General features: G+C 41.0%; 1 protein-coding gene across 1 annotated transcript; it reads left to right on the top strand.

Annotated features, from left to right (window-relative positions):
- The first annotated feature begins 1,138 nt into the window (after positions 1-1,138).
- Positions 1,139-13,335, top strand: ITM2A (integral membrane protein 2A). The gene is made up of 6 exons (XM_077922743.1): positions 1,139-1,435; positions 7,198-7,329; positions 8,726-8,914; positions 10,374-10,484; positions 11,437-11,587; positions 12,205-13,335. The coding sequence occupies exons 1-6, from the start codon at positions 1,352-1,354 to the stop codon at positions 12,291-12,293; spliced, it is 756 nt and encodes a 251-aa protein (XP_077778869.1). The 5' UTR covers positions 1,139-1,351; the 3' UTR covers positions 12,294-13,335.
- Positions 13,336-18,044: the final 4,709 nt, after the last annotated feature.

The following is an 18,044-nucleotide window of genomic DNA, read 5'->3' as shown; positions in this document are numbered from 1 at the left end:
TGTAGAAGTTCTAATGTATACGGAACACACACTTTACATGTGGTTTCCCTGACATGTGGTTAATGTATCAGATCATCTCACAAAAACATCTTGCACTAAGTTTCCACTATCTGTTTGAAGCGGAGGTAACCCATCTCTGAGTGTGCAGTTGACTAGCGCTGTATGAAATTCAGAGATACCAGAAAGATACAAAATGATGACTGAGTGCTGGCGCTGTGCTATCATACAGCACATGTTGCTGGGTAATTTTCCTGCCTCATCCGGAAACTGTTTTCTTGGTGGTTTGGCTTGCTTTCATTTCAGGTTATGCTATTTAATCTTAAGAGCAGCAGCAACTTTTTATGTTTTGAAAATGGGAGTCAGACAAGAACCTTTCTGGTCCCTGGTTATATTGCAATACAGTACAGTATTAGGCACGTTTAGCAGGCTTATTCCAAAGCCGCCAAGTTCTACACGTTTCATTGCAGAATCCATAGGAGCCAACTCCTAGGGACCTGAGGTCCTTTTGCCCCCCATAAAATATTTGAGGGGGCCAGGCATGGATGTAGAGGCGCTTTGTTGGACGGGGGCGGGGCGGGCAGAAGCGAGTTATCTGCAACATGATTGGTCAGTTAATTAAACACTTTTATTTATTTATTTACTGAATGGAAGGGCAGTTGCACCCCCTTGGCTGCCCCCCCCCAAATAAAGTGGATGGGTATTGCCATTCAAATAGTGCATGTGTGCTACATCATGTGATTGATTATGCAGGGTGGGGCTTACCTGCGCGGCACCGGCCCCATCCCCATACCCCAGTATTTTATTCAAGTTTGCACCCCCTGGCAGAAATTCTTTTAAGATCTACTGACAGGGCAGTAATGCCACTTGTGTGTAGCATACGTAGGGACGGGCGAAACTTATCCATTTCGGTTCATCTGAGTTTCCAGTATTAAATCATTTCTACATCTTCTTGAAGTGCTTCTAAACGGAATGTGTGTGTATATATACACACACAAAATTAATGTGTGTGTGTGTGTGTGTGTGTGTGTGTGTTTGTGCGCGTGTGTGCGCATTCTCACGTTACGCGCGTTTCAGTCTCGGCCAACACGTTTCGCTGCCGGGAGAGGGAGACTTTGAGGTTGTTGTTGTTGTTTTTACCTAAGCCTGACTCTTTTTATCTTTACCGCGTTAGGCCCCGCCCCTCCATCTAGGTGGCCGACCAAGAGGCCCTATCGGCGCTTGTGGCAGCAGCAGCCGCCTCAGCAGCAGCAGAAGGAACCGGAGCAGAGCGAACTACGACCGCCGCGCGAGAGGCGGACACCCGGCTCCTATCACAGCCGCTGCCGCCGCCGCAGCCGCCGCCAACAACAACATGGTGAAGATCTCTTTCCAGCCGCCCTTCGCCGGCAAAGACCAGTCCAAGAAGGAGGCGGCCGAGGTGCTGGTGGCCGACAAGGTGAGCGCGGGTCGAAGCTGCGACGTCGGCCCGTAACCGGCCGCCCTTTAATCTCCCTTCCCCCACCGGCGCCATTTTGTGGCGGCGGCGGCAGCGGAACGGGAATTGGAAGGGAAGTAAAAACACACGACGAAGAGTGCGAGGCGGGGGGGGGGGGGCGCATCGGGAGCGCTCCCTCCACCAGCACTAGCACCCCAATAACGCACCTTCGGGGAGCAAAATAATGGTGGCGCTGCCTTGGCGAAGGCCTCTTTAACGCGAAAGGCAGCCCCATTCCTAAGCCTCCCTTGGCCACTTCAGAGACCGGGTCCTGTCATCTCTAGCCGGACAGCTCTTTTTAGACTCACACACCCATCTGCCCCCCCCCCTTATTTAAACCCATTTCGCAGTCGGCAGGTGCCTTGGATCCATAGCTGTCACTTTTCCCTTTTCTTGAGAGGAATCCTATTCAGAATAAGGGGATTTCCCTTAAAAAAAGGGGGGGAAACGTTGACAGCTATGCTTGGATCAGGCCGCGGACCCCCCCCCCCAAGCTTTTCTAGCCCGCACCTGCATTAGGCGCGTATAAAGTGTGTGATGATGATAATAATAATAATAATAATAATAATAATAATAATAATAATAATAATAATACACGACAGCCTCTGCCTGCAGACTCATACTCCCAAAAAAGACGGCACCAAAAAAGAGAGAGGAAGTGATAGTGACAGTGGTGGTTTTAAGGGTAAGGGGAGAATTAATGCTGCTGCTGCTTGTGATTTGGATTGCAAAGCTGCCTTGAGTATGTGAAATTTAAGTAATAGTTGCTGGGGTTTTTAATAACAATAGCATTAAAACATATTTTCTTCTGCGTTTGACTGGGTGTAGTGTGCTGGTTTGTGACTCCCTTAGTCCAACACTTGCAACCCAGCAGTGGTTTAGTTGTGGAGTAGCCTGCTGCAAGCATCCCAGACACTGCACCTTATAAAAGGATGCTGGTGTTCCATAACACAATGGTATGGCAGATGCTTTGCATGAAGAGGCTGCCAGGTTTTAATCCCTTGCCTCTCCGGCTCCATAAAGGATCTCTGCTAGCATGTGCAAGACATTTGTCTGAGATCCCGGGACACTGTAGTTTAAGCTGACACTGATTCTAAGTCCACCGGTTAAAAGTGCAGAAGTAGGTCACACCCACACATGTAAGGGGGGGGGGCGTTGCACCTGTGTAAATGTGCCTGTTCATTATGGGGGTTTCTACTTTGCCTTTTAAACAACTTATCAGTGTGACTAACCAAAATATATACATCAGAGTACACATATGGGTAGTGTTGAATGAGCCCTAGGCAAGTGAGGGTAGGATTTCAGCATAAGTCTTCCACTTCTTTCAGGTTCTGGAGCCCTCTCAAATGCATTAGGGGACCACTTCTATTCTTCTTTTAAACTACCCTTGTCCCAATGTTTTGTATATGTTCCCTGAGAACTTTTCATAGCTCTATATAGGAGCTGGGAGTTGAACCTGGAACTCGCTGCATGCAAAGCAACAGTGGAACTTTTTGCATTGATTTTCCTGGTATTATTATTATTATTGGTGCAAGCCTGCATGGAAAGTGAAGTTTTCTTTAACACATTAATATCACTCTGCCTCTGTTCAGAGCCATCTTCCCTTAGTATCTCCAAGGACCTTAAGGTGGCATACATGTTATCCCCCTGTGATAGAGGTTAGGCTGGGAGATGGTGACTACTCCATTGTCATCAAATGAGCGTCATGACTCAGGAGGGGATTGAAATCCAAGTTCTTCTAGGTCCAACATTCTAACCACTACACCACACAGCTGAGGCTTAACACACAGGTGGTGCTTTGCCTGTTTCATAGTTGCCCTAAGTGTTGTGTTGGTGGGTTTTGCATTAGGATAGCTAGTGTCTGTCTTTTTCTGGCCAAATGCTCTTTTCTGTGTTTTCCTGCACAAAAGTTGTGACTCATTCTCAATTTAAAGAAGTGGTTGATTGACAGTGCATATGTTTGTGCATGATTGCATTTGGAAATGGTTGCAAACATGTACTGGGGAGCTGCAGGCAGTTGAAGAACACCACATTGTCACACAAATACTTGCTTCACGTGTGATAACTGTGTGCCATCTCTAACTTTGTAGCATGTAAAGCAACCTTAATTGCCTCCGTGCCAACAGATCTCTGCTTTATCCTCATGTTGGAAATAGCTACACTTCCATTGCAGGATAGATCTAGGTAGTGGAAAGCTGGTTGATTGTAGCTCCCATGTGATCACTGAATATTTTAAAACCTTAAGTTTCAGTAAAATCCACAATGCATTAGAAACTAAATGCAAGCTCTTAATAACATAATCTTAAATTTCGCCTTCTATCCCTGCCCATTTTTACCTGGTAGAAAGCTCACTAAATGCAGTGGGGCTTGTTTCTGATTAAAGATGTACATTTGATTGGTTTGCAGATATGTCTTGACTCTGATGGAGAGTTCATGCCTAAATTTGAGGCATGTGAAGGCCTAGTTCCAAAACTTTGAGTTTTCATTTATACAAAAGTGTCTCAACATTACAGGTGATCCATATTTTATGGTTCTAAGCATATTTACATGGAAACAAAATCTACATAAAGCCTGGTATGTCCCTTAGCAAAACAAAATAAAGATAACAATCACATGCATCCTCCTCACCCAAGAGGGGTCTGACTAGACAGCCTTGCCTAGTTTCCTGTCTAGCAGTAAAAAAACCAGGTACGAGTGGTGCATAAATAGAATCCTTTCAAACATAAAATGGAAATGTTGCTTTGTTTTCACAGATGTTTCCTCTCTTCTTACTTTCATTTTAGGTGAAATAATTGAACTGAAATGTGCCTGAACCCTTATTTCCTACAAATTTCCAACAAGTGGCAGACCTGCTTTTTCTAGTGTTACAGTTCACTTTTGAGATTGTGCAAGTAAAAGCATTATGAGAAATTTGTTTTGCAATTCAGCATTTGTATTGGCATAATGATTCAGAGGGTGGAGGCTACTGATGACTAGCAAAGTTTATGCAACATTCCTGGTTTGATTTCTGATAACCAGCCAAAGAACCTCTTGGAGCAGAGAGTCTGGGAAAGATTTCTTTGTGAGCCTTTAGGAGATGCTGCTAGGCAGACATGATAGGTACAGACCTGTCTTCAAATGCTGGGTTACTATGTAATCTCTGTAAAGCAGTGGTACAATGTAATGTGCCAAAAGGATGCAATGTGCCAAAAGGTACTCTTAATCCTCTCCACCCCCACATTCAGTCCCTCAAAAGTTTCGCAGTCAGGTTATAGACTATGAATAACTAATTTTCATGTCTTTCTCTAATGATATAAATCACATATTCTACCCCCACCTCTAGACAGGACTGCAGCAGACATCCACTTGGCCTGCATCTGCCACTGATTTGTGTAGTTGAACCAATAGTCTGCTGAATAGACAATATTGGGCAAGTTATAAGGCAGCTTCATATGTTTAAACATGCAGCTATTAGTACTATAATGAAATTTTGCAAGTAGTTACTTGAAAAGAATGAATTGTGGGATTGTAAGATTAGCCAATTAATGTGCAGGATCACTTGTTATTAAATATCAAGAAGACATGCATGACAGTTCTTTGGGCAGAAAAGAAATACTGTTGTGGCTGCTACATTCTAATACTAATTTTGCTATTTAGTGCAGAATGCTATTTTATTATTTGCAGTCTTGCAAAACTTATACTTGAACATACAGTTTTAACATTTTGAACTGTCTAACATTGCATAAGAGTCTAAGGTCGAGTTTATTGCTTTCTGAATTTTTTTCTGGTGGGCTAGGGGCGCAACTGTTTGTGTATTATCCTGTGTCTGGCACATTAGGAAAAATGTTTAGCTTTCCAGCTTCAGGGTTGTCCTCCACCCTGCAATTCACTGAGTTCCTTGCAAAAAGGGATGCGCTAAAAAAAGATGATTGTAAATATTTTGGTCTTGGTGTTCCTAATATTGGGATTTTCTGTAATACATGAAGTTGAATTAAACCAAGCTTTGACTGGACTAAAATATATATTTGTGCATGAAATTAAATTGTCTTGATCTTTGCAATAGTACATGATTAGTTGTCCCAAAAGCTGATGTGGAAATAACCAGTGTTGCTAGTAATTCCTTGTGAACTGTGCAGGAGCTGTACATTTTATGATTGTACAGGTAGCACATTGGTGCCTGCTCTTTTCTTCATTTACACTGGCTCAGTTAAAAGGCAGGTTACAACTTGACCACGGTGCCTGACTCTGGATTTTTGAAGATGCTTGGCTTCAACTAAATGACATAATTGAAGCTGGAAAAAGCATATTTAATTTTAACATGCTAGCATCAGATTTCAAGATGCTTGAGCAAACTAGTGAAAAAATCTTCCTGGCTTGTATATACACAGCTGAAGTTAACTATCTGTAGAGCAGAACTGAAATTATATTAGACAATTATATGGATTCTGAAACTTTAGAACCCAAGCTACTTGCTTACTAAAAGTGCAAATATGTTTTGGCTGTTAGTATTGCCCCCCTTTTTTTAAAAAAGCCACATCTAGCATTGTTAACTGGCAAAATTGCTTCAACAGCATATTAGGTTCTCAGAGAACTAGAATATTATTTGCATAGTAGAAGTTCAGAATCTGCTGATGCTTCTTTTTCGATAGTTTATAACTTGCTGTTCCTCTTCTAAATCTGAGGCTGGAGAGGTAAGGAGGAGGAATGTCTCATCTTGCCAACCCTTTGAATACTTTTATAGTCCTACTGTACTGATGATTTGAGTGGACAAAGATCCTTGAAATCAGTTTAACATCTGAATTTCCTGTTTTAAAACTCATCATTTTTAAAAAATGAGCTTAGCTGAATGTTAAAAGCAAATGCCACACTGAAACCTCTCAGCTGATAATGCTCTTGAACAAACAAGGCTAAATATGCATGCCATTGAGTCATACTGCTTTTGTTTTTAGAATTATGGAAATAATCTTCCTTTTGAAGTCACACACCTCATAAATATGATCTTGATGTTAGCAACTATGGATTGGAAGGTCATCAGAATTTTGTGGTTTTGTGTATATTTGCAGTTAACCACAACCCCTTTAAATGTTCTGTGCCATAAATATGAGCAAGGAGCAAATGCTGTTGAATAGATAAATTGACTTTTTATAACTTTAAAGAGTTATAGAAGTTATAACTGACAGATGTTGCTGAGGAACAGCTCCAATCACCCCTGACCATTGGCCATGATGTCTGGAACTGATGGGAATTGGAGTTCAACATTTAGAATGTCACAGGTTCCCCATCCCTGCCTAACACTTAAGGAAGGATTGCCTTGGGAGGGAAGGGAACAATGAGCTGAATTATGTTAAGAGAAGTTTAAAATGTGAAACCTTTATTTTTGCAGCCTAGTAGGCAAAATTCACTGTAGCACCGTTCTGTAATTTAACAGGAGTTACAAATCCATCTGTAGTTTTTTAAAAGCTATTCACTGTTTGTGTTTAAAGCAGATGCTATGGCATCCTTGTTTTAAACACAAACAAAGGGCTCAAAACACGTTCCATTCTCCCATGAATGAAATATAGGTGTACTATGGCATCCTTGGGTCAAACATTTCTCAAGGGTGTTGTCTGGCACTGTTGGCTTTCACCTTGAAGTGTGGTATCATCCTGCTGAGTCAAGGTAAGGTGTAATTAGTTAAAGAAAATATTGTCTCCAAGACAACAAAGAACTTAAGTTCTCTCTCTCTCTCTCCCTCTCTCCTTAAGGATCCAGAAGTTGCAACACATGGGCACGAAAGTTCATCTGGAAGATGTCTGCTGATTCTTTTGGGTCTTGCGCTTATATTGGCAGGAGTGGTGGTTGGTGGAGCCTGCCTCTATAAGTACTTCATGCCAAGGGTAATGGAAATACAACTTTTTCCCTTTCTTCCCCTTTTGGAGATAAAATTGACAAAGCAAATATAAACATACAAAATAAGCAAAATATTCCACACAGTGTAAGCATGATATGTAACTGAATTGGAATATGGGTCTAAACTTAGATCTGCACCTCAAAGCTGTGGCACTGAGGAAGCTGAGAACTCAAAAAGTGAATATGCCTGGATTCTTCTCATGTTTGTGACTGGGACAGCGAGAGTTATCTTGCTGAACTGAGGCCTCAGTCCTGGGAGCCGCCATCTTGGCTTTCCCCCTCCTTGTCCTTGTACTGTGACAGGCCCCATGGGGCCCTGTGAGATCCTTGGGTCTTGCAGGATCTCGGATGCATCCTTCCCTGAAGCTTCCATGTCTGCCTCAGTAGGACTGGCATTCTTGGCAGTTCTGCTGCGTGCCATGATTTGGGTGCCAGACTCTGCACTGAAGCATCCTGAGATGGTAAGCTGGTCTTGGACATCTTAGTGGTGTTGGGGACCAAGTCTTGTCTTCCTGCCCCCCACCAAAATATTTTTTAAAAAAATATGCAGAAAAGTTCAAAACTTTTATTTAACTGTTTTACTTTTATTTAACTGTTTAAATCTGCTATTTTCTTGAAGGACTTTGCAAACACAACTCAAACTGCTGTGAGCTCATACATTAACAGAATATATATAGGCCACATGTTCTGAACAAAGTTTAATAGACAAAACACTGAGTCAGGAGGAATTTGTGGAAATGTTTAATACAAGTATTGTTACAACAGTGCCATCACACAATTCACACATAAAGTCACCTTTTACGCTTGTCTGCACCAGTCTTGCACATATATTTTACAAGGGGTTAGGTACAATTGGAATGTCATTTATTACAGTTCTCTCATGCATCCAATGAAATGGAGAAATGCCTTCCTCTAATAAACTGAAAAGACTTAAACAAATGTGAAACAGTATCCTGTACATTTGTTCCACATTAACTTAAAAAATTACAGCATCTTTGCTGGAAAACAACAAACTTGGAAGTAATTTGTATTTCTTTGCATATACCTCTTAACGCACCTTTGATTTTTTGTATTTTTTGAACTGTAATTAAATGACTTTATTGCAACTAACAGAACCACAAAAACATTTGCCCTCATTAGATTTATTTATTTTTGCCCAATATTGATTTTATTTCAGGTGACACTACAGAAGTGGAAAGTCTGCTAAAATGCATTATGGTTGTGGCAAACCAATGCTGGGTTGTACCCAGCTATGTTATACTTGGAGTAGACTCATTGCAATTAACAGACACAAGTTAATTTTAAATGGGTCTGCTTTAAATAGCACTGGATAATCTGTTCCTAAAAGAAGTCTCATAATTGATTACTGTGATTTATTTTTAGCGTGCAATGATGCGTGGGCAAATGTGTTACGCGGGAGAGGATCAGCAAGAGCAGGCAGCCGAACCCTACTTCTTGCCCATTGCTGAAGAAGCTGACATTCGTGAGGATGATAATATTGCCATCATTCAGGTTCCTGTTCCAAAATTCTCTGACAGTGATCCTGCGGCGATTGTTCATGACTTTGAAAGGGTGAGTTGTGACAAGTCTAGAACTTTTCTTTTTGAAAATTACACCATCTGTTGAGTTTTCATAATTGGCAACACAAAAAACAAGCACCCTCATCCTTCTACATCAAATAACAGAAATGATGTTAGTAACATCTAGCCTTGTTGCTTGCTTTAATTTTGGTTCACCTGGTGCAAGTTAGTACAAGCACATAATTCACAGCTTCAGCTTACTGGCCACTAGTCTTGCCTAAAAAAAAATCAGAAATGTTTCTCCATTTTTGAGTCCTAATTTTGTGTGTTAAATTGTCCATTATTAGTCCCCCGCCCCTTTTAAAATGCAGTCTCTTTACATTTCAGGTAGCAGCTTCTGAGGGTGTATACTTGTGTTAGGAAATGTTGTGGTGGGCAGTTTGGGAGCTACCATTTCAAGGAAGAGGGAAACAAAAGACTGAGGTGGAGAGTGTGGGTCACATGTGGATGTATCACAGGCTGGCAGTTCCCACCCCTGCTGTAGCCTATCCACTGGTAGCAGTTATTCATTATCATGTATAGGTTTAAGAAAGTGCCTTAATTCAGAGTGAAAATAAGTTGAAACTTTGTGCTGAAAGACTGAATGCATAGTAATGGTGATCCTGGAAAGGGGCTGGTGCCTTACATTCCACAACAGTAGTGTTCTGCCTGTAACTGTGTTTTGAGATACATAGGTCTGCCATGCTTTGCAGTCTATAATTCTATGTATTTTTTAAGAGTATGAATGTAACTATGCAAAGCTGCTATTTATAAAACTTTCCAGTAAGGTTGGTATTCAACATAGACTTAACACTTATTTTCAGATAATAAATCTCCTTTTTTATTCTTGGTTCTGTTGTCACTATGTCATCTTTCCTCTGCCACCTTAAACTTGTTACATGAGTTGTAAGTGATTTATGTGCAAATTGCTTATCTTCAAAATGGATGTCAAGAATGTATTACTCTAAGACCAATGGTTAGAATGGCTGTTTTAAAAAGTTATTAGCATCTTTGCTTGCCAAAATGGATTCTCTTACTCCATTGGAAAGGACTCTTTCTCTGTGTTGGAAGGGAACCTTTTGATAAATCCCAATACTTGAAACTTTATTGCTTCTCTTCAAATCGGTTACATAATTTCATTGATTTAATCTGTAAAGCTCTTGGAACATTTTTATAAGAACTAATTTGAAAACAATGACTTGGGTCGTAAGATGACTTAAGGAAGTTAAGTGAAGGGAAGTTTTCTGCCCCCTCTTCCCACCTATACTCACTCATTAAGACTCCTAAACTGCCTCTCTAGAGGGTTGGTGAACCCTCTTGAATAATGTGGAACTGATCACACAGAGCTGCTGGAAAAAGGAGATGGAAAAATTTCCTTCTCTTGAGATTCCTTCCGTTATATTAGAGACCAAGACAACAGGTGTATTAAAGTATGTATTCAAATTACTGAGATTTCCTGTTTCTTCTTGCAGCTCCTGACTGCCTACCTTGATCTGCAGCTGGGTAACTGCTATGTGATCCCTCTGAACACGTCCATTGTTATGCCACCACGGAATCTGATGGACCTCTTTTCAAAATTAACGGTTTGCATTGTTATATTTCAGTGTAACATGGGGAAGAGTTTTCTTTTTCTATGAAGACAGTGAAATGTATTATTGTTTATCAATGGTATCTTTTCTTCAGCGATATCTTTCTTTAGCTGGCACGTAGCTTGCTTACGAAAAGTCTGTTGATGACCAGTGTTGGTTGACTGATGGCTTATTGGGAGCATCTGTATCACTGATGCCAAAAGTATAAACACTGTTTTCAGTATGATGCATGTAATGTTTTTATTTGCGTCACTCAGAATTTATAGGCAGAGATAGGACAAGCCTAACTATGTCTAGACCTTCTTACTTGCATTTAGATGCAGGCAGCTGATGAGACTGAATAGATCTCTACTTAACTTTGCTACAAGCCCAGGCAGGGGCTGCTTCCTAAATCAAGCATACTTAAATAGTAAACTACATTAAACTGAGACTTCCTTCCAAGTGGATTGGTGCGGGGAGCCTTTTTCAGTCTAAGGTTCACATTCACTTCTGGGCAGCCTGGAAGCCAAAAGCCAACAGGGGGTGGAGTAATGAATGGATTTAACTACTACCTTGGTACAGGAAGCTACATTCTAGCCATGCAAAAGTCAGAGGTTTACACACACACACACACACACACACACACACACACACACGCACACTAGGAAGCAAGAGAAATTATCATTATTCATGGACAAATCCTTCTTCAGAAATTTTTATCAAGTGCATTTGGTACGAACTCCTAGAAACATGACCCCAAGGAATAACCTTTTGTGATCAAGGTCTGTGCACACTATCTGCAATAAATCTTGCTTTAATCATCTGAAGTTTTCACCTTTTCTCATAGATTCCACATGTATAGTTGCTCCCTTTATTTAAAGTTCCTTTGCAAATGTGAATCTTCTTTGGGTATTGAAAAAAAAGAATTGCAAATATTCATATTGGTGATATTTGTGTTTTTCCACAGACTGGTTCCTATTTGCCTCAGACTTACCTTGTTCGTGAAGAAATGGTTGTGACAGAAAAGATTGATAATGTGTCGGATCTGGGCATTTTCATTTACCAGCTCTGTGTAGGGAAGGAAACTTTCAGGCTTCAGCACAGAGATAAGACCAATGGTGAGTATTTCAACTGAGAATGTAAACTTAGCTTCTTACCTTAAGCAGAAAAAAATAAAATCTAAAAATATTCTCTAAGCTTCCTGAAAGAGCTTTACTTGATAAATCTATCTAGTTTTTTCTTTTTTCTTTAATAGAAAAGGCTTTTTCTTTCTAAGGTTACATATGGGAAAGTGGAGCTACATAGTGAGACTAAATCATTAAATTAAACTGGTGAAAAGTCAATGTTAACACCTCTAGCAGCAGTTCAAGCATGAATATTCCGATAAAGTCAGAAATTTAAGATTTTGTTCAGAATCTAAAAATGTTTGAACAGTTAACTGCATTGGTATCTTGCTTGATGGCATTTTGGAAGTATTTGGTTCAGTATTTAGCTATTGAATTGTGGGAAACTTCACACAGTAGCTCATTTCCAGGGTAGGAAAAGTGTTTGTACCCAACCTGCACATCACTATCCCTAACACTCCTTCCAGAATTACATTTCCCTGGTTTTAAATCAATAGATACATTCAACTTGGCACACGCAGCCATAAACAGACTAACCAGGAAATAAATCTTCTGTCTGAAATCTTCATATTACTGTTCAGCATTAATTGGTGTTGTGTTCTCTTATTTAGGCATCCAGAAACGCTCAGCTGAAAAGTGTCATTCAATCCGGCACTTTGAAAACTTGTTTGTTGTGGAAACCAAGATCTGTCAGCAGTGAAAAGTACAGGGTAGAAAGTGACAATCACACATCTTCATTAAGAAGTCGAAGCTTTATCTCTTTATTTTCAGAATTAAAACATGCAGTGATAATCAAAACCTTATGCTTTTTTGTGGGTTGCTTAAATTTAAAAACAAAAGAAGGAAATTCCAAATTTACCATGATTTTTTCTTTGTGTCCCTGGTGTGGCTAAATTTTCTAGCTTTCATTTGCACTTGCTAACACAAAAGTGAATACCCTATACCCACCTGATTATCTGTTTCACAGCATAGTCTTACACGTCTACTTGGAAGTCTTACTTTGTTAAAAGAGACTTACTCCAAATTAAGTGTGTAGGATTGCAGCCTCAAACTAATTTAAAAAAGGACTGCAAGTAGCAAATTCCTGCATAGAAATGTAGTCCAGTCAACACCTGACTCTTTACAGAATGATGAAAGTAACACATTAATATCTGGTTTGCACATTTATATGTAGCTCTGTAGGATTGCTCTACATTAAGTCTGGTCAGAAACTACATCAAGACTTCTAAGGTTTATTTGAACTTCATAGGAGAAGCATGTAAACTAACCTTGGTAATCATAAACATTTTTTCCCCATTTTGTGCAATTACTGTATTGAACTTGTATGTATATTTGGAACCTTCCTTGAGTTTACTTTAGTACTTCTTTATTTTGGTTCTTTAGTGATATTTAGTTATATGTTCAGGAGCAGTTACTCTTTAAAAGCTTTTATGTTAGTATTTTGGCGCTGGACTGGTTTCAACATCTTTATTGCAAGCTTATGTAATTACAACCTAATTTGGCCCAATTGTCATTGTTTCTGTAGCTGTGAATTCCAACCCCCCAAGCCTATGTTTCAGAGAATAACTTCTTATAAGCACAGTAGCACTAAGACTGCAGTCAAAAGTATTATCTTTGCTTAAGACTGTGGTACACGATGGTAAAGGGATTGTTAGTGAGCTGCTAAGTTGAGTGTTTTGTATAAGGGACTTTATATTTCTCACAAATCCTGCAGCCCTCCAATAAATGTTTCTTTAAGACTATGGTGGTGGTCTCACTTTGTTGGCAATACAAGTAATTGTGAGAGGGAATATTAATGCTGTCAAAATATTGGTAGCATATCACTCCTGCGCTGAAACTGCTATAGTCAAGAACCATGTATTCTACAGTACTTCAGAATGTTATATTAGGTGCAGAATCTAGTTTCCTGAGAAACTAAGGCTTTCAGGTTTGTGTTTTGCCATCATTGTTCTGAATTATAGGCAAAGATTTGTGTATCTCTAGAGCTAAAGGCGTGGAGGAATTGATCACAGGGTTTCCTTTTCTCTCACAGACTAACAAAGAATAAAGTATGTAACTTGTATATAGTTGGAGAATAAAGTATGCACCTGAGAGAGGCATAATTTAGCCTGCTGAATTCATTTATTCATGGGTGGGGTGGGAGGTGCTTGTGAATCCTGTTTACTGAAAACCTTCCCGTACACCAAATAAAGAAGCTGTCAGATAGGCTACTTTGTCCTTCATCCTTTAATACAAATGAAAGTCCATCTTAAAAATTGATCTAGTGCACTGGACTTTTGCTGTCTGAAGTCTTGTGGTACTTTTCGTTTAAATATGGAAAGTGGTCTCTTTGGTTACCTTTTGCCTTGCAAGACAAGTTAATAACTTACAGACCTTAGGTGATTCTGATAGGAGCTTTAATTATATATCCCAGCCTGCCTCAGAGAATAAACACTTTCTAGTTCCAGAAACAGGTCCACTTTTTATTTTTGCAGTCTTTAGTGTTATTATTTTTTAGTTTGTTATAGACTATGGGGTTTGTTATAGACTATGGGGGCCTTCCTTCTACCTGGTGGAGATAAGTACCCTTTCAAAAGCTGTTCATGGTTGTCACTGCCTGCCTATAGAATATTGGGTCATGGAGCCATTCTGCCTACAGGAACTACCTTTGTCTTTCCACAATCAGTAAGTGCTCAAGAAGTGCTGCACTTTTTAATTACTTGATCCCCTTACCTACAACATTTTTTTAGGTACTCCATGGTTGTGGGGGAGGAACAGGTATCTACTGCTACAAGTGGTGGCTTGTTGGTAAAAATTAGCTAACTATTTACTCCCCCTTTCCAAAAGCTGACATCTGCAAACAAATACACATGCTGGAACTGGAATGTTAACATTTGCACCTGTTGTATGTCAAGACTGTTCCTTGCAAAACTCTCAAGGATGCAGCCTTGAGTTAGTGCTTGTTATCCCTTACAAAATAGATATGTCACTTATCCACTAGATGGCGAAGTTGGCAAGCTAAAGGTATTTTTGTTTTAAGCCTTCTAGCCTTTTAATGTTCTTAATGAGAGCAGCATGCTTATGCTTCACACCAACTAATCTGGAAATAAGTTTATGATACTCCAGGGAAGCAACATATGATTCAGGATCATGCCTTTTGGAAGGGCAGTGAAGGCCTATCACCTTCATAACATTTGGTGTAGATCCAGACTTTATACACCCATTTGTGCCCATTAATACTGGGAGGGCTACAGTATACATGTAAACTTTTCAGACTGCCATCTGGAAAGCTGCATGCCCAAGACAAGCCAGCCTCTTGTGCACATTGTGGTGCACTTGGGCATACAGTAACTGGAGCAAACAACTTGCAGAGAATATTCCAAAAGCAGTCTGGATTTCTTCATGTTAGGTTCTTGCAGCAGGGAGGGGGAATAGCCTTTTATACCAAATCCAACTAGCTCATGTTCTGCACAGCCTTATCCCACCATGGGGTGCTCCAGCTGTTTTGGACTGCAACTTAAATCAACCAGCCACCATGGCAAACCGGTTTGTGATCCAAAATACCTGGAGGGCACCCAGGCAGGTCTGACCTGACTGGCAGAGGCTCTCCAGCATTTTGGTTAGCACCCCATTGCCAGTCTTATCTGGAGAGGCCAGGGATTAAACCTGGGACCCTCTGTGTGCAAAGCATGTGCTCTACCACTGAGCTATGGCTCTTTCTAACACCACTTCCTTCAAAGCAATCTCTCTTGGTTCTGTAGTTTGCTCATGAAACCATCACACACACCCCTGGCTAGTTCAACTAGCCTTGCTGCAAACCATTTTGCCTGTCTGTTGCAAGTAGCTCATCACACCTGCTCGAATGTGAGTTTAAATTTACTTGTCCTTTTTATACTTGTGGGGGATAAATCAGGCCACATCCCCCTATTTAAGGTTTCAAGTTAGCAGCTCTTGACTTTTGTAGGTAACACATTCAGCATTTATAAGAATTTCCTGAGTCACTGAGCTACTTCTATACTTCCTTTCTACCAACCACTGTACAAACACATTTCCTCACCACTAAAAGTGATCTTTGCTGGGGAGGGGGAGGACAGGAGTGCTTCATTGCAGGGGGTTGGGCTGGATGACCCTCAGCATCCTTTCCAAATCTACAATTCTATGAAAATATCTCAGGCACTCTTGTGTTTAAGTAAAGAGAGTTAAAGTGGGGAATAAGTATCGCCTTTCAGTTGTTTCAAGGTATTCACACAATCCCTATAATTCTGTGAGGGAGGGCAGTGTCTGCGAAATGCTCTGTGGTCTTGTGATGGAGGAAGGTATATAAATCTAATAAATAATAATGTTACTGTACCTATTTTGCAGACAGAAAGCTCAAGGTTATAATGAAAGCTTTTTTAGTTTTTCAAATTCCTAACAATGGAGTTGCCTCCTACTTGTGGATTTGGGCAACCTTTTTTTCTTTGCCATTCAGAATCTGAAATGTGAAATTTGGATTTCCAAGCTAAATTTTGAATGGGGTTTACTTCAAAAGTACGTATGTGTTTTTGGCATCTCTTTGAATTTGACAGGCACCAGTTCTCCTGTACTGTCCAATCTTAAATATTGTTGCGTGCCATCTATCAACCAATTGTCTATTTCAGAGGTTCACAATCTGGTCCATGAAAAGGGTGTGGAATAGTGGAGATTATCAGTTCTGAGAGAGAATTGCTGAATAAGCGATTTAGACTTCCTGCCATCACAAGTTACCTGCAGTTACACAACAAAAAAAAACCCCTTCATTGTGGTCTTTTGAGATGAGTTAACTCTAAAAGGAAATATTCTGCAGAAGGCAACACACTCATTATGAAATGGTCTCAGAAGGTGCACTAATCTATGTTAGCCCTAAGAAAACCCAGTATTGCATAATACATTTGGAGATCAAAATAGACTGGTTAAAAACAAAACAGAGAGCCCTGCCTAATCAGAGTGAAAAGCTTGTCTGCTTCAGCATCTACAACTATTCGCAATGGCCAACCAGATGCTTCTGGGAAGCCTACAAATGCAACTACCAGTTGAGAAGACTTCTGATCACGTGTACTCTGGCTCACAAAGACTTGTTCCATGCACAATTATTGCGAACAGGTTTGAGAAATCTGTTTGGACCAGTGTGCTATGTTTTATATAGAAGACATATAATATGTGCATGTAGTCACAAACTAATAAGAATCAAATAAATGTTCCATGAACAGGAATGGTAGGAGTGGTAAGTCACTGTCAAAGATCACTGAAATGGAGGCAAAGTGCCTTTCCACAGTCAATATCCTACAAATGTGAGATGTGTGCTCCAAACGTCACAATAGGGTGCTCCAAGCGCAGCAGCAGACAGTACAGTTCTTCCTCCTTTATCAGCTGGTTTAATGATTATGTTAGTATCATTAGACAAGTCATTAAGGCAGGCACGTTGGGACTTGGTTAAATTGTCCTGTGTCCTAGGGCCCCTCTTTTCGAGTTGGTCCAAATCATGGCTCACCAATTGATGGAATGAAGTGATGGAAGGATTAGAACTGGGCGGGATAAAGGATTATTTAGGTCTAAAAAGCTGTGTTTGTTGATCTCTGAAACCAAACATGTCACATGACTTAATATTACGCACAAATTTATGTAAATCTACCCTGGTGCAAAAAGCATTACAGCAAGGCTTAGGAACAAAACCGAGTCCCAACTGTAGGACCTGCTTTTCCTCTGTATATAGGCCAGCTTTTACAGGTGTGTAAGCAGGGCCATCCAACTATCAATCACCCAATGTCATAATGAGTTTAGGTGACTGATTAGGTGGGCGGTCCTGCCTGCCTGCTGAAGTTGACCCATAGGTATGGCAGTAAGGGGGTCTGTTTCACCGGCACATTCCACACCAGGAATGTGTTGGCACCCAGCAGGATTGAATTCCATGCTCATTAGCTGATGAGTGGAGGGTTCAGTTCTGCCCTCTGCAGGGGCAGAGAAAGTGGGGGTGCGGTGGGTGAATGTCATCACTCAGGGGGGTGACAAAATGCTGGGCGGCACTTACCGCGGGGCCTACAGCGCACCAAAGCCACACATCTCTCCTGGGACACAGTGGCTTGGGCACGTGCAGGCTCCGTGCTGTCCGCACTGTCCACCTGCTGCCCAACCCCCAGCTGTAGGGCGGCAGAGTGGGAGGAGGCAGGCAGACTCTGGAGGCCCCACAATGTGCCCTAACCCCTATGGGCGGCTCACCTCGCCCCTGGGCACCCAAGCGGCTTCCTCTGCTGCTGTCTGTCTGCAGGGGTTTGCTTCACTACAGTGAAGCAGCACCAACAGCACCAGCTGATTGACAGGCAGGTGTGGTTTTGGGGAAATTGTACTGTGGGCCAAATTGAACTCTATGAAGGGCCAAGACTGGCTCACAGGGCAGAGGTTCCCCACCCCTGCTTTTAGGCATCACACGATGAGCTAATACAGCCGCCTGTCAACT

Source organism: Podarcis muralis, chromosome Z (assembly GCF_964188315.1).
Source record: "Podarcis muralis chromosome Z, rPodMur119.hap1.1, whole genome shotgun sequence".
Lineage (NCBI taxonomy): Eukaryota > Metazoa > Chordata > Lepidosauria > Squamata > Lacertidae > Podarcis > Podarcis muralis.
The sequence above is the reverse complement of the archived record's forward strand: the minus strand, read 5'-3'. Positions and strand labels throughout refer to the sequence as shown.